At 45.6% G+C, this 16,070-nt stretch overlaps 1 protein-coding gene across 1 annotated transcript; it reads right to left on the bottom strand.

The window, feature by feature from the left end:
• Positions 1-270: 270 nt before the first annotated feature.
• LOC125757416 (uncharacterized protein K02A2.6-like) lies at positions 271-1,875 on the bottom strand. The gene has a single exon (XM_049413003.1). It carries the CDS (start codon positions 1,873-1,875, stop codon positions 271-273), a length of 1,605 nt encoding a protein of 534 aa, XP_049268960.1.
• Positions 1,876-16,070: the final 14,195 nt, after the last annotated feature.

The following is a 16,070-nucleotide window of genomic DNA, read 5'->3' as shown; positions in this document are numbered from 1 at the left end:
AGTTGCTTCACCTACAACCGTAACTGGACTTTAACAATACGAGAAGACAGCGAGTAATCATTATGTTACGTCTGTACAGTCACTTGTGGCTGTACGACGATTTATTTTAAACAAGGAAACATGAACACGTTAAATAGCGCAGCTTAGGCGTTGGAGTCACATATGGCTAACGTTCGACACCAGAATGACGCTCGTGCCACAGCGCCAGTGTAGTCGCGCGCGCACTTCGTTGTCGTTGTCTTCAAGCGAGACATGTCAATTCTTCCCCCCTTAGACGAAGTCTCCATAGCGGTCTGGAGGCCGCCTAACCTCTGGTGGTCGCAGTTGCCGGGTGGTTCCTGCTTTTGACGTCGCGGTGGACAGTTGCGAGGAAGTCTTGTCTTGCGTGTTGAGCGAGTCAGGCCGTTGATCCGCAGAACTCGACGGCGTCTCTTCTGACGTTGTGTTGTCCGAGAAATCATCTGCTACGCTCCAATCTGTCGGTGATTGGGTTGTGTGTCCGGTCTGGCTCGTTTTCCTCATATGGTTGAGGTGACGCCGAACCTTTCCGTGGTTGCTTTTTACAAGCCAGGATCGTGGTCCGACGCGGCGCAGTATTTCGCCTTCAATCCAATCTGGCTTTTTCAAAAACTGTCGGATGAGCACTCTCTCTCCCACTGCGAAGCGACGGGATTTCGTCAACGTCTCCTGTCTCTCAGGGATGTGTATTTCCGTCTCCCGTTTGAGAAGATCGAGAGGACATAGAAGCTCTCGTCCAAACATTGCTTTCGCAGGTGACATTCCTGTAGCAGTGTGAATGGTCGTGTGCTGCCTATACAGGAATCTTGCAAGTCGGCACTGTATGGACTTGTCTGTATCTCTCAGGAGTGCTCTTTTCAGCTCTGCCACATAGCGTTCTGCCTGGCCGTTTGTGGCAGGATGGTAAGCTGGTGGTGTTGTAGCCTGTATGCCATTTGCAGTATAGAACTGCCTTATCTCGTTCGAAATAAAGGCATTTCCGTTGTCGGAGACGACCTTTCGGGGAATGCCAAACGTAGCAAAGATGCTTCGTAGCACATCGATGACAACCGCGGATGTTGCTTGCGTCACGTGCCGGACTTCCACCCACTTTGTCTGTGCATCCACAACAATCAAGTAGGTGCGCCCGAGTAGTGGCCCCGCGAAGTCAACGTGCACCGTGTGCCATGGTGTCTTGGGACGGTCCCAGGAGGGGATAGGAGCTTTGGGTGGGCTCTTCTGCGTTGAAAGGCATTCACGGCACTGTCGCACCGTTTCTTCGATCACCTTGTCGATTCCGGGCCACCATACATAGCTCCTTGCGCACTTCTTCATGGCTACCATGCCTCGGTTACCAGCGTGCAGAAGTGCCAGAACGTGGGATCGTGCTGAGCTCGGTATGATCACCCGTGAACCAAGTGTCAGGCACTCGCGATGAATTGCTAGTGCGGTCGCTCGTCGTCGGTAAGGAGTGAACTCATCTACAGTGAGTTTCTCCACTGTGCCATCCTGCACTGCCTTGTACAACCTCTGCAGGATGCTGTCTTCTTGTGTCAGACGTGCTATCTCTGTAGCAGTGAACGGAGGTCTCGACAAAGCTTCGAACAATAGTACGTCGCCTGGTGGCCAGGGTTCATCGAGACGTTCTGGTAGTGGCAATCGGCTCAAGGCGTCCGCGTTTTGATGGCTCTTGCAATGCCTGTAGACGATGTCGTAGTCATACGCCGACAACTTGATGCACCATCTGGTCATGCGTGGTGAGAGGACTTGAGCCGTTGGCTTCCCTGGACCCAGTATGCCGAGAAGCGGTTGATGGAGCACGTTTCTTGGAAGCGTCCGTAATGTCGTTAGCCTCGAAGAAGAACTGTAGCCTCCCATACCAGGATCTCCAGGAGCCGGAGCTGCCGCTGAATTCGGGTAGCCGACCAAAGTCAGGCGTCGCCATCTCGTTCCGTTCCTTGACGTCGGTGAAGTGCCGGTGAGTCCAGAGTCTTCCTCGTCGCCAACTGTTACGTCTGTACAGTCACTTGTGGCTGTACGACAATTTATTTTAAACAAGGAAACATGAACCCGTTAAATAGCGCAGCTTAGGCGTTGGAGTCACATATGGCTAACGTTCGACACCAGAATGACGCTCGTGCCACAGCGCCAGTGTAGTCGCGCGCGCACTTCGTTGTCGTTGTCTTCAAGCGAGACATGTCACATTAATATAGTCGCTGCGTGCATGCGCCGCGTTACTTACCGATTCAGGTAGTCGGAACGAACGAAAGCGATGAACTCAGACAGCCAAAATAGAAGGCGAGACAGCGCTGTCACCTATCCACGCTTGCCGCCTTTATTTCTCGCACGACACGCCCGGGAAACGATACGGTTTAACACGTGAATCGCGTGCCTTGGTGTTGTCTGCACTGTTGTGGCTGGCCGCTAAACCGCAATACTTCGGACCACGCTTGCGCTCCCGCGGGGTCGCTTCTGCCATCGCTGAAATGCGCAGCTTCGCACAGCAAGCCTCTCGGTCCAACGTACCCAGCTGACGGCCCCCCAGTTATCCGCACCGAGAGAAGAACGCGTGCGCACTTGCGCTACCGCTACCGTGAAAGGGGCTGAGTCGGCCGCGCCGAAGGTTCAGAGCTTTCCGACAGAGCCGCAGCGCGGCTGGCGCGGAGCTGTCGGCGCGCCGCAAACTTGAGCTTGGGTTCCCTATAGGATCTGTCAATTTTAAATAGAAACTGAGTCTCTCAATGTAGAGCAGCGTACAAGTCCTCCTTGGTAAACCAATACTTCTTGATTCTACTTGCTGCGGCTCTCAATGCCGAAATTCAATCTGGTGTATTACCCCACACAGTGGCTTTGCACACTATACATGCATACACCAGAGAGCCTTTACATTATATTCGTTGGGGCAAAAGGTGCAGATAATGTGACCTGTGAAGAATCTACACTAACTGGCGCCCTTTCGTCAAATGTGTCCTCATGCTATGCGGGTGAACCCGAAACGTCATAATTTTACTGAACGCATTCGACCATTCAAGCAGCGAAAAGCATCCGAAATGTTTGTGAAACACTTCTGTTTATTTCTTCTTGTTCAAAATACTTGTCACGCAACGCACAAAAAGCTACTTTTAGGAGTGCAGGTGTTGAAAAACCTTTTGTGTGCGTTCTCATGGTGTCGGGACGCTGCGAATTATAAACTTAAAGGAAATGGGAGGTACGGAATAATGTGCGGAAAGATTGCCGTATATGTGGTTTGAATAGGCGCAAAGGAAAAATTCCCTACATTCTAGTTTTTTGCGTAAAATTCATTTTCCAGATCAGCTAGATATTCCAGATTGCCGAGAAAGACGCAAAGGTGGCAAGAATTTTATATTTCGAAAGCACAAGGAAAAGAATGTACCTCGTCAAGGCAGAAAGACTGAAGTCTGAGAGTTAATCGTGCTTTTTGAAGCAATTCACTTCTTCAAGCGTTCTGGAGGTTTGCGAATGTACTATATTACGAAATACGTATACGATTCAGTTTGCCGGTAGTTCTCAATGAAGCCGCAGCGCAGCAAAGTTGCTATCTCAATGTTACGCAGCTTATTTATTATGTGATGTAGTACGTGAAGAACTGCTGCATGTCAGGTAATTAGGATCTTGGTGATAAAATAATTACGCTAGTTGTTACAGCTATTACGTGGCCGTTATAGGTATTATATTCAATGGTCCCTAAACCCTGGGAAAAATGTATTTTGTTGTCCACGTGGAACCGACCCCACTTTCAGTGCTTTTTTGTGCATGTGGCACTTCACGTTCGGCTGAAATAGGAAACATGTTAGTGAAGCGAAGTGCACGGCGACGAAGTCTTCTTTGTTAACAGCATTTTAAGTCTGATCTGAAGCCTCGTTTCCCCCAATTTTTCTGCACTGTACGAAGTTTTGGGTATTGTGTCCTCAGTGCAGCGCATGATCGCCCCACGCCGTTTATACTTGGTAGAAATACTGTCTTGCATACCAGAGTGCAAGATATTTAGTGAGGTGCTTTTATAACTCTATAGGCGCCGTGTCTCCCTTCTTCATACTTCTTCCTGCGTCGTTATAGCGCTGTTTCATAATTAATATCCAAAACCTGTGACTCGCCCAATCCGCCAATATCAATCAACTCTAGGAAGGTGACGCTTTCTATCTGTTTTTTATTTCAATCACCACATGTCGGGGGTGCTTATGCATTCATAACTATGCGACAATCGAGATTTTCTGGAGTTAGTGGCTCTTGAGGTGTTGCAGGTCCTAGAGTGTGCGTCTTGGACCAAACACAGCGTACAAATTCAGCTCGTAAAAGTGTAGCCATGATCAGGATCTCTGAATAAATACATGCCTCGCCACTGTTCGGCGATAACTCAGCGCGCCCCGACCGCATCAGTTGAAAGGGAAATAGGTGAAAAGATGATATTCAAAGACGAAAAGAATTCCTCAGAATTGGCTCAAGGTGATGAACACTGGAGATCCAGTGGAATGTTCTAGTAAAAAAAGACAGTATCGTGCCACAAGTCGGGTAGGTTCCTTGACAGCACCATGCACCCATAAAAGACTAATGCATGATCACGAAGAGAAATCTGGGCTAGCTGGTTATAGTTCATTTTTCGATCAGCTTACAGCGCAATAAAAAGACGAGGACGCAGACCAAGGATGTGACGACACGAGCGCTGACTCTGAACTAAAGTTTATTGAACGGAATGGCACAAATAGGTGCATACAGAGGCCAACCGGCTATCGACTGAGCAACTGCGCGTGTTCATCAGAGTCATCCAGGTGATAACCTAATTGCTCAGGGCAAGCGAAACACCTACGTGCGAAAAAAAAAACATAGATTCAAAACAAGACCCACTTACAAACAAACGTGTACGCACGTAATCCGGCGCCAGTCAAGACAAGTTTCGATTAAGAAAAGGTGCAATTTCTTAATCGAAACTTGTCTTAACTGGCGCCGGATTAGGTGCCATCACACGTTTGTTTGTAAGTGGGTCTTGTTTTGTATGTTTATTTTTTTCGCGTGTAGGTGTTTCATGTGCCCTGAGAAATTTGGTTATCACCTGGATGACTCTGTTGCACATGCGCATTAGCTCGGTCGATAGCAGGTTGGCTTCGCTGTGTATTTATTCGTGCCCTTCCTTCCAATAAACATTAGTTGAGAGTCAGCGCTCGTGTAGTCATATCCTTGGTCTGCGTCCTCCTCTTTTTATTGCGCTTTAAGCTGATTGACTAATGCATAATATTGTAAAATATATTTAAATATTCTAAAACCTACGTACTTTACGGAGGACTATTGGCACGTATATGAGAATGTGCGAGCGGGTGACAAGTCAACCGCCACGAGTCAATATTTATGTGCAACAGCCAGTGAGCTTTGCCCGACGGGTATACATTTTATGCCATATTATCATTCACCGTGATAAAAAAAATGTCCGGTTTCTCTTTTTGCTCAGTCCTGAATTGTCACATACATAACTTTCTCTAAGGACATACGTTAACACACTTTTCGAGACGCGCGAATCGCACGACTCTCTGAGAGTGTATATATGTATCTAAAAGAGAGATAACATGTATATTTAAAGAAAGTTATATACCGGGTGTTCAAGGTTAACCTTTATGGCTTTGCTAAAATTCAGAACTGGGAAGAACGCGAAAACCATCTTTGCAGAGAAGTTATGTATCCAGGTGGACAGAAAGTGAGACAATAATTATTTCTGTCAGCCACCCAATTAACTAAGATTGAATAATGAACTTTTTATTCAGTGCAGCAAGCGGGCATGTTTGTACTGAAAAGTTGGAGGCAGTCGCGTTTCTACACAGTTCCACTTGGAATAATTCTTCTAGTATATCTGTGCCCCGAGATACCCCGCTGCAAATTTTATTTGTGGTTTGCATAATTACGCATGCAAGACGGTGAGGTTAACCGCAATGCTCATCCCTGATGTGACGAGTAGTCATTGCTTCCTATCGCCAGCCGGTAGCAAAAGGGTAACCGTTATCATCTTTGCCTATGCCTTCTACCCGTTGTCAGATGAAACGCCGCCCGCAACTGCTGCGGCACATCGGGGAGGAGCTTTGCGCCAATGCTCTCTGTCTTGCATGCGTAATCATGCAAACCGCAATTAAACTTTGCAGCGGGATATTCTTGCTAGAAGAATTATTCCAAGTGCAACTGTGCAGAAACGCGACTGCATCCAACTTTTCAATGCAAGCATGCCCGCTTGCTGCACTGATTAAAAAGTTCATTATTCAATCTTGGTCAATTGAGTGACTGACGGCGATAACTACATTCTTACTTTGTGTCCTCCTGGATACATAACTTATCTGCAAGGGTGGTTTTCACGATCTTCCCAGTGCTAAACTTTAGCAAAACCATAACACTTGCTTTTGAACACCCTGTATGTTGCAATCCAGGACGGAGCAAGTAAGTAACAGGACTGTTTTTTTTTTCTGAGAGTTGACAGTTACGGCGGCCTGTACTGCCACTGCCGAGAGTGTGGGATGCGATTATTTAATAGATAACACATGAGTTACTAATTCTTTTCTTTTATATACCGTTAAGTATTCTTCAACTATATCGCAGTGGATCTTTTTCTGTCTATCTGTTTCGTTACCCTTTGTTTGGTAGAAGACGTATTACACTGCCTTACTTTGTTAGTTCTGCCTACCATATAGTTTACCTATGCTAATTGTGTAACTAACGCGTAATACAATTAGTGCTAGTTGATATGTTGTATCAAACCAATCCATGTGTATGCCCTTCGCGTTCTAGTCCTTGACAGTGCAAACAAATAGTAATTGCTGGGTTTTACAAATAATAATAAGCAAATAATAACCGCTGAGGGAGGAGAGTCTGCGAGATAGTTTGTTCCCACTGATGAGATAACCTGCCCACGCCTAAGCTTGGTTTGGTTGTTTGTTTGTTGGGCTTAATTGCACATTAGCAACTAAGTCTATCATGCGCCAAACACAAGGCATAAATTGTGTGAAAAGCTGGGCCTCCTCAATGAGCCGTTGCCTGAGCAAGGGCCCCGCAGGTCCTGACACAAACCTCGTCCCTCTTCTCAAAGATGAGAAAGTGGACGACGAACACATCTCTATTCACTCAGCATTGGTCCTAGGCGAAGATGCGTTTGTTTATAATGTGTTTTTAGCTTGTTAAGAGAAGCAGAATTTCTAGGAAAACTTTAAATTCTCATCGTGTACTTAGCCTAAGCTTGGTGCCTCGCTTCTACGCACTACGCCCCTCTAGCTATAGGATTACATCTAGTTGAATTGGCAACTTTGTGTGTACTAATTGCGACGGGCGAGGCGAACGGGCGAGAAACATTTGTAAGAGAGGTTTTTTGTAGATACCTGAGCCCGTATTTAGAAAACGTCTCACGCGAAATTTTTTCTGAATGCTTCAGGTAACCCCGACGCGGGGAATATCATTAGCGACGACTGCTGACGAATTGGAACACGCACTAAAGAAAAAGGAGTTCCGTGAATTAGGTCCCTCGTTCTTCACCAACCATAGCTATGTGTTCAGTGACGTATAATCTTCTCAGAAACTTTCGCTAAACATAAGCATTAGCTCCTACTTTGACCACCTGAGCGTCTGCATAAGTACCACGCGCTTTTTTGGAAGGAAAGAAAAATTAAACAGGTCTAAATAATAACCTTGCTGTCGTCCTGGTAGGCTCCAAGTGCAGGGTTGAAATCAAGAAAGGCGCCACTCCGACGAATCAACGCTGCAACGACAATCAGGATCATGGCGCAAGGTCTTGCTCGCATATCCCTCTATTTGCTGTCAGCACTAAGCGCGTGTTAAACGGCCACAGAAGACCGGTCACGCGCCGCGCACAGTGCAAGGAACATTAGACGTACTATATACTGGTTGACGTTTCATTTTTTTCATTGCTGCTTTACTTTGAAATATAACACTTGCTCTGGTTCACGTTGTAGCTAAGCTGCAGCACCTGCGCTGATTTTCACCTGACCGTTGACCCAAATGCTTTTAACAAACAAACAAACGTATTCTGTATACGTCATTCCTGTTTTCATTTCGAGGTCTATGGCACAATAAATGTGTCAGCACAGCGTTTTCAGTTCAGCTGTGTTTACTAAATGGGTTGCAGAGGAAACTAAAATGCGACACATTTTATCGCACGCGTTCTACGTCTGCATGTCTACGTCTACGTCGCTCTACGTCTACGTGTTCTGTTCCTGCGAAAAAAATTACTGTTTCTGGCAAATAACTTTTGGCTGTGTATTCGAAGAGTTAATTACGCGAATTCAAAGCCGGGCATTCTATCAGGACCTTCACAGGAAAAACACAGCTTCGCAAAACGGAGAATATGACCTCATCATTATCGCTAGATAAACCCTTTATCTATGCCCGCAATTCCGGCTGCATGACGTGGGCGCCGAGAAGCAGGCTCTGCAGGTTTTTCTGGATATTCTGTCGAGCGCTACCATATTGGATATCTACTGTTGTATGCCGCACGTTGTGTGCCAAACAGGAGTGCCAAGATGCCCAAACTAAATTTTACACCGGCGCGAGTTTTTATTTATTTATTTATTTATGTATTTGCAGGTACTGTCAGCCCTCACAAAGGGCTATAAAAGGCTGGGTGGATGGATGGAAAAACTTTATCATGGTCTCTCGGAATGCGCTCGAGCACGTTTCGGGTTGCTCCCACGTCGGAACAGAAAGACCAAGTCTCTCTCTTGCGTCGCGAGCCCGTTGGACAGCCCATAGCTTTTCTGCAATTCCGGAGCTGGTAATAGCAGCCTCCCATTTGGACGGCGTGATGATTTAGCCGCCTCGTAACGCGGGGCACCGCCAGAGCATATGTTCTAAGTCGGTTATATCCGCGTATAATGCACACGAATTAGTTGGCTGTATTTCAGGATAACAACAACAGGATGCCAACATCATCTTGATCCATAAGAAAGGGGACGTCAAGGACCTGAAAAATTACAGGCCCATCAGCTTACTGTCCGTTGTCTACAAGCTATTCACAAAAATAATTGCTAACAGAATTAATACGACATTAGAGTTTAATCAACCAAGGGACCAGGCAGGATTTCGTACAGGCTTCTCAACAATAGACCATATTCATACTATCAATCAGGTGATAGAGAAATGCGCGGAATACAACCAACCCCTATACATAGCTTTCATAGATTACGAGAAGGCATTTGATTCGGTGGAGACATCAGCAGTCATGCAAGCACTGCGGAATCAGGGCATCGACGAAGCCTATATAAACATAATGGAAGACATCTACAGCGCATCCACAGCCACTATAGTCCTTCATAAAGAAAGCGACAGAATCCCAATAAAGAAGGGCGTACGACAGGGAGACACGATCTCTCCAATGCTATTCACCGCGTGTTTACAGGAGGTTTTCAGGGCCCTAGATTGGGAAGAATTAGGGATAAGAGCTAATGGAGAGTATCTCAGTAACCTGCGATTCGCTGATGACATTGCATTGATGAGTAACGCGGGAGACGAATTACAGCTCATGATTACTGAACTGGATACGGAAAGTAGAAGAGTAGGTCTGAAAATTAATATGCATAAAACTAAAGTAATGTGGAACAATCTTGGCAGAGAACAGCGCTTTGCGATAGGTGGCGAGACGTTGGAAGTTGTAAAGGAGTACGTCTACTTAGGACAGGTAGTAACCGCGGAGCCGAACCATGAGAGTGAAATAACTAGAAGAATTAGGATGGGATGGGGCTCATTCGGCAAGCACTATCAAATCATGAATGGTAGTCTACCACTATCTCTCAAGAGGAAGGTATATAACAGCTGCATCTTACCGGTACTTACCTACGGAGCAGAAACCTGGAGACTTACAAAGAGGGTTCAACTTAAATTGAGGACGACGCAGCGAGCGATGGAAAGGAAAATGATAGGTGTAACCTTAAGAGACAGGAAGAGAGCAGAGTGGGTCAGGGAACAAACGGGGGTTAAGGATATCATAGTTGAAATTAAGAAGAAGAAATGGATATGGGCCGGCCACGTAGCACGTCGGCAGGATAACCGGTGGTCATTAAGGGTAACTGACTGGATTCCAAGGGATGGCAAACGCGTGAGGGGGAGACAAAAAATTAGGTGGGTAGATGAGATTAAGAAGTTTGCAGGTATAACGTGGCAGCAGAAAGCACAGGACCGGGTTGATTGGCGGAACATGGGAGAGGCCTTTGCCCTGCAGTGGGCGTAGACAGGCTGATGATGATGATGATGATTTCAGGATAAATATTGTTCAATAGCGCGGGGTTTGGGCACGCCCCGACCTGAAGCAGCCTGAGTGTCAGAGCCTGTGGTCTGCTTACTTTTCTGTGTGGTGGATGGTAATGCCTCCACTCCAGGTAAGTGTTTCGTGAGTTCGTTATACGAGATGGAAGGGTCCCGACTATCCAAAAGCACAGCGCCGCGCCCCCCGGTATGTACGCGGTCTACTAATCCTCACGCATCTATGTGGGCCGACTCGTTGAGATTGGGCGGGGCTCCCTAAGTGTCCCATATGAGCTGGGAACCAGACTAATGTGTGTGGCTCGATGTTCTTGTCCCGAAGGATCCGCAAGGCCGGTTCCGAGATGGTGCTCTTAGCAAATGCTCTGACCGCCTATCTAGAGTCACTGTAAATGGTGGACCTCCTGTTGTGCAGCAAGGGCAACGCGATCACTGCTTGCTCCGCTATTTCGGCCGCCGTCATTCGGACCATCATCGAGTTTGTGATTCTCCTCTCGTGGTTGATGCTCACTGCCGCAAGCGCCTTTCCATCGGGATACCGGGCCGCGTCGACGAAGCAACATTTCCGAGGCCTCATCGTGAGCCCTCTCTAGAAAAGCTTTTGCCCTGGCCCGTCTCCTACTCTCGTTATGCTCGGGTAAAGTGGCACATCACCAAGGCGTGCACCAGCCTTACGAGGCTGTCTTCCCCAAGTCCCTGTTGCCGGTTGGCAACCCTTCTTCTCAGTCCTATGGCATTGTCCAATTTCCTGGCGAGTCTCTGAAGTCGAAAAAAATACATGACAATCATTACAGAAGCATAACACACTTATTTTGTTATCAAAACTAACAAGTAAACGGGCAAAATTATTTGCACCAAGAGACGTAGCCAAGCAATAGAATTAAATGCCCCAGATATCAGAGAGGCATATGAAGCTGTGCTAGTTACAAATCACAATATGATCTACTTGTTTTAAGAATAAATCCGTGGATGAGCATGAAACGTCTTCTTCCGACAAAGACTTCTATTCGCGTACAGCTCTTGGGAAGAAGCTACTTTTAAAAGAATCAGCGTGAACAGCAGGAGCACGAATAAGGATTGACTAGTGATGTCTAGAAGTTTCACTGCGAATAATATCAAGGTCGTCTACATACCATATCTTTACCTGCATACCTTATGTTTAATATTTAGGTAAAGACAGTTGAGTGTTTCGTATGTAGTCCTAGCCTGTAGTGTGGACAGTTCTGCTAGTACACGCAGTTGAGGAGAGTCCGTCCATCGATATCTATGCAATGGAAGCCTGAATGCTATACGCTGAATTTTTTCAGGTATTGATGTGCTTGTAATGGGCAAGAGGTCGGTCCGAGACAATTTTTGCGTATTCTATTATATGTCTAATTAGCGTTTTATCGGCTAAACATTTTGTTTCTCGTGTTGCAAACGGTAAATGGCGCATGGGATACCAGAGGGACTTATTGGCCTTAGCACACACATAATCGTTGTGATGATTCCAGCAGATATCACTTGTGAAAATCATACCAAGGTAAGTATGTTGCTCAACTCCTTTAAGTTCATAATTATTTTATATAAGAATAATTAAATAATTTTTCTCTCTAGATGCTCTAATAACTACGGTTTTTAGCGAGTTCAGCACCATTTTTCATTCATCACAACATTTTTATCTTCTGTGAATGTTCGTGTAATCTTACCTGGTCGCCTACTCTCCCTAATAACACTTTCACTTTAGTGAGTTGGCACATACTCGGATACATGCACCGCGACATGGACGAAGACAGAACACACATAAAACACAGACAAGCGCCGACTTACAACTGAGTTGATTTGTACTTCGACAGGCCGTTTTGTATGCACCAAACCAGCCTATATTAACCATTACACAGACGGCCAAGATAAACGACAACGAGAAAGGACACAATGATGCTGTAAGCAAAAGAAAACAAAAAAAAACAGAAAAACTTCACATGCCTACAGGTACGAAATGCCTACGTTCATGCGCACCTATATCACATAAAGCGAAGTGATATTTTGACAAGACGGCACAAATAATTACACTTCAGAAAACGCACCCGCAGAAACTAAGCCGAACAAGCGCAACGCGTGAAATATGTAACTTGTCCTGGTGAAGAGTGAAGTAGGCATTTAAAAGAACAATTACCAACAAACCACGGACAAGGACGTCACGATGAACCACTCAAATGACAACCTAAAGTGCAGAAATCGGCGTCAGTTAGTGAAACCAACAGCCTGATTGCGCTCTTAGCGAAAACCGAGCAATACAAAACAAAAAAGCCCACAAAATCAATAAAAGATAACCATGAACGGAGCACGATAATTCGGAATAACCCGGCGCCGGGATGACAAGCACGCACTGGGAAAAACGAACTATTTACCTATTTGTGTCATGGAAAACAAACGTCAAGATGAAAAAAATGATCAACAAAAACACGGAAATACGGAAACACGGGGACACCAAAACGTCTAATGGCTGATTGATTCTGAGCGCTAGGATTATTTTTATAATTCTTAGGTTTTCGTTTTAATCGTCTTTTAAAGCATATTACTTCTCTTGTTATCCAAGGGCTTCTATTAAGAGTGTTCTTAAGACGCTTTGGTATAAATATTTCTTTATAGGACATGACCAAACCAGAAAAGTACCCCCAGAGGTAATCTGGGCTCTGATTATGGATACAAAACTGAGAGAATCGCTCGTAGGTGCTCCATAACGATTCTAAAACCCCGACAACATCCGTTCTAGCAAAGTTTAAAGCATATTTTTGGTTAGCAGGAGACAAGGTCGAGGATAGAATATGTACGCGTACTGACCCTTATATTGTCCCTTACCACCTGGCTTTAAAAGAACACGTTCAAGGAGCTGTTCACAATTCGATATTTTGGTTGCTCCAGGAGCGTAGTCGTTCCAGTTTATTCCACGTAGGTTGAAATCCCCCCAAAGAATAATAATAATATCACCGTCATGCGTATTGCAATCCATGAAGCGCCGGAGACTGGAAAGAAGTTAGACTGCTGAATTAGGTGGCATGATTATTCTACCTATAAAGACGACGCAATTCTTAAATATTACGCTATTTCACACTGCCTCAATATCATGAGGAACAGAAAGTACAGTAACTCCGATATTCTATATTGTCTCAAATTATTAATGCAACCCTCCCACTCTATCCCGATATTTCATAACCATTACATGAGATCTTCATAAAGATAAATCTTTATGAAGCCATGTCTCAGTAATCATCATAATGTCCGGCTCATGCTCTAATATTAGCGCTTCGATAGCCTCGACCTAACTGAACATGCTTCTTGTTTCCACCTTAAATATCTTGAAGCAATTCCTTTTCAAAGTTCGAGCGGAATCATACTGCTGGCGAGCTTGAAACTCGTAGCGCTGTTGTTTTCGTTTCATGAGTACAGGACATTATTGATTTTCATTGTGTCATGTGCAAGTTAAGTTTAACCTTTGTTGCTCTTGACCGTTCCTCCTGCGAAGATGTCCAAGCCGTTTCGTTTTTCAACAATCCTCTTCCAATAATCCTCGCTCACGCCTATATTCGTTCCGTTAAGCATACAGCAACGACTTGAAGTTTTAGAATTTTGTCGGAAGTTGTGTAGGATTCGGAGTCGTGCTTGAACAGAGAACAGTCTGCCTTGAAAGGGTCACTGCTTACGTTAGCCGGTCGCTATCGAAAGCCGAAGCCAACTGTTCCACGACGGAAAAGGAATGCCTTGCGATTATGTGGGCTACGTCAAAGTTTTTTTTTCCTACCCTATAAGACAGGTCATTCAAGTGGTGAAGGACTGTCACACATGTGTTGGCTAGCCGACCTAAAGAACCCTTCAGGTCACTTCCCAGCGTGAAGTCTCCAACGTCACCGTGGTGTACAAGTCCGGACAGAAGCACTCAAATGCCGACTCCTTGCCGCTCACCCCTTTTGACCCGCCGCCGCAATGCGAGCAGGATGAGGACACGTTTCTGGGAACTGCACGGACGATTACTCCAAACAGCGGTGCAATTCCAAACTACCATGCCTGATGGAGCACTTAGAACGAAAGACTGACGTTATCCCAAGAACATTCAGGCGTGGATTACCTTCATTTTGCTTACATGACAGTGGCCTCGTCAAGAACAGCTTCTTGATAGTTCGCGCGAGCTACCTCGTCATTGTGCCATCGGCAGTGCATCCAGAAGTTCTGCAACCTCTGCATGACGACGCATCTGCTGGTCACCATGTTTTCTCGTGTACGCTCGCGACAATTCAGGAGAATTATTATTGGCCTGGCATTAACACCGACATCGCCCATTACGTAAGAAGGTCAGGACGAGGTTGCTAATAAATGCGTCATGTCATCAATCAATAATTTTAAAAATGTCAGCAATCCCTTCCCCCAAACTGGAGCATCGGACGATGGTCCCACTTCACAAGTCTGGTAACAAAATACTCGCCTGTAAATTATTGCCCCATTTCTCTAACTAGTGTTCCATGTAAAATGATGCTACATATTTTATTTAATTATTGCATATATCGCTGTGTATAATTCTTTTTGTATATGCAAAAGAAGGTTTCCGTCAGGCATTTTCGGGCGAAACTCAACTTCTATGCTTTACGCACCATATTCGTGCCGTAACCGATCGTTCATCTCTAGCCGCCTGTACACTTTAAAATTTTTCAGAAGGCTTCAGCATAGTAGGACACAAACTGCTTTTGTAAAAGTTGCAGCTACTAAACTGGGATTCTGAACTACTTGCATGGCTTGAATGTTTCAGATGCGAAGGATCTTATGGCGGAGTTCAACGCGGTGTGCGGCGTGACAACCCTCATTGCGCGTGCGCAAGCCCTCTCCACACACCTCCTCTCCACTACCTCTCCCTCTCTCCACTACCCCTATGAAACGTGGGCTCGACATGCCGAAACGCTGCTTCGCATCGCCTCATGGTCCCCTTTAGCGGGAGATGGTGTAATTATTTAATATTTCCCACTTCATCTCGGCTAAGAATACTGACTCTGCTCTGATTCCCGACTTCTCAAGTGTCATATGCAACTTTTCTCGACACCGGCGGTTTTGTTCGCGTGAATATTACCACGAGGCGTATTGACATTAAAGAGTTCAAAAGTCCCGCTATGGGGTTTGCAGTGACGTGGCACTAAATAAGAGAGAACCCAAGAAAAAGAATACACAAGCCCCGAGACTGTCGCTTCACCTCAGTGCGCAGAAGGGAGAGCGCTATGTGTCGGCGTTATCTCGAAGACGACGACTGGCAATGAATTGACGATTTTGCTAGACGGACTGGGGCTGGACCAGTCAGCTGACAGCATTCCACACAAGATGTCTGGTCGTGATAACAGCACCCACGATGCATCCACTGAATCTTTTTTTTTGTTTATTTAGGGTGTTTCCTTGGCTTCTACGCTGCCGTAGCACAGAGATATTGCAGCAGCATGGTGTATCTCGTGTTTTTTTTTTTTTGCAGAGCTGGTGTGAATCATAATACGCGGGTACGAACAAGATATATTTGGGGTATATGTTAGCAGTGTTCCTTGGAAAAACCACTAAAGTGTTTGCATGCCGCATTACCTAAGAGTACAAAGTAAGAAATTAAAGAACGCTAGGAATGCATGTACATAATCAAATTGCTAATACTGATGCTACAAGGTGCACTATCGGCAAGCGCTTTTTCATTTCTGGTATTTAGCACTTCTGGGACAACAAGGAACAGTGCAGCCACTTGTATGACGACCGTAGAATTTCATGGTACAAAGAGCACGAAAGGGGCACAATTCGGATGGCCGGAGGAACACTTA

The sequence above is a fragment of the Rhipicephalus sanguineus genome, chromosome 2 (assembly GCF_013339695.2).
Source record: "Rhipicephalus sanguineus isolate Rsan-2018 chromosome 2, BIME_Rsan_1.4, whole genome shotgun sequence".
Taxonomy (NCBI): Eukaryota; Metazoa; Arthropoda; class Arachnida; order Ixodida; family Ixodidae; genus Rhipicephalus; species Rhipicephalus sanguineus.
Note: the sequence above shows the minus strand (reverse complement) of the source record. Positions and strands in the feature narration are given on the sequence as shown.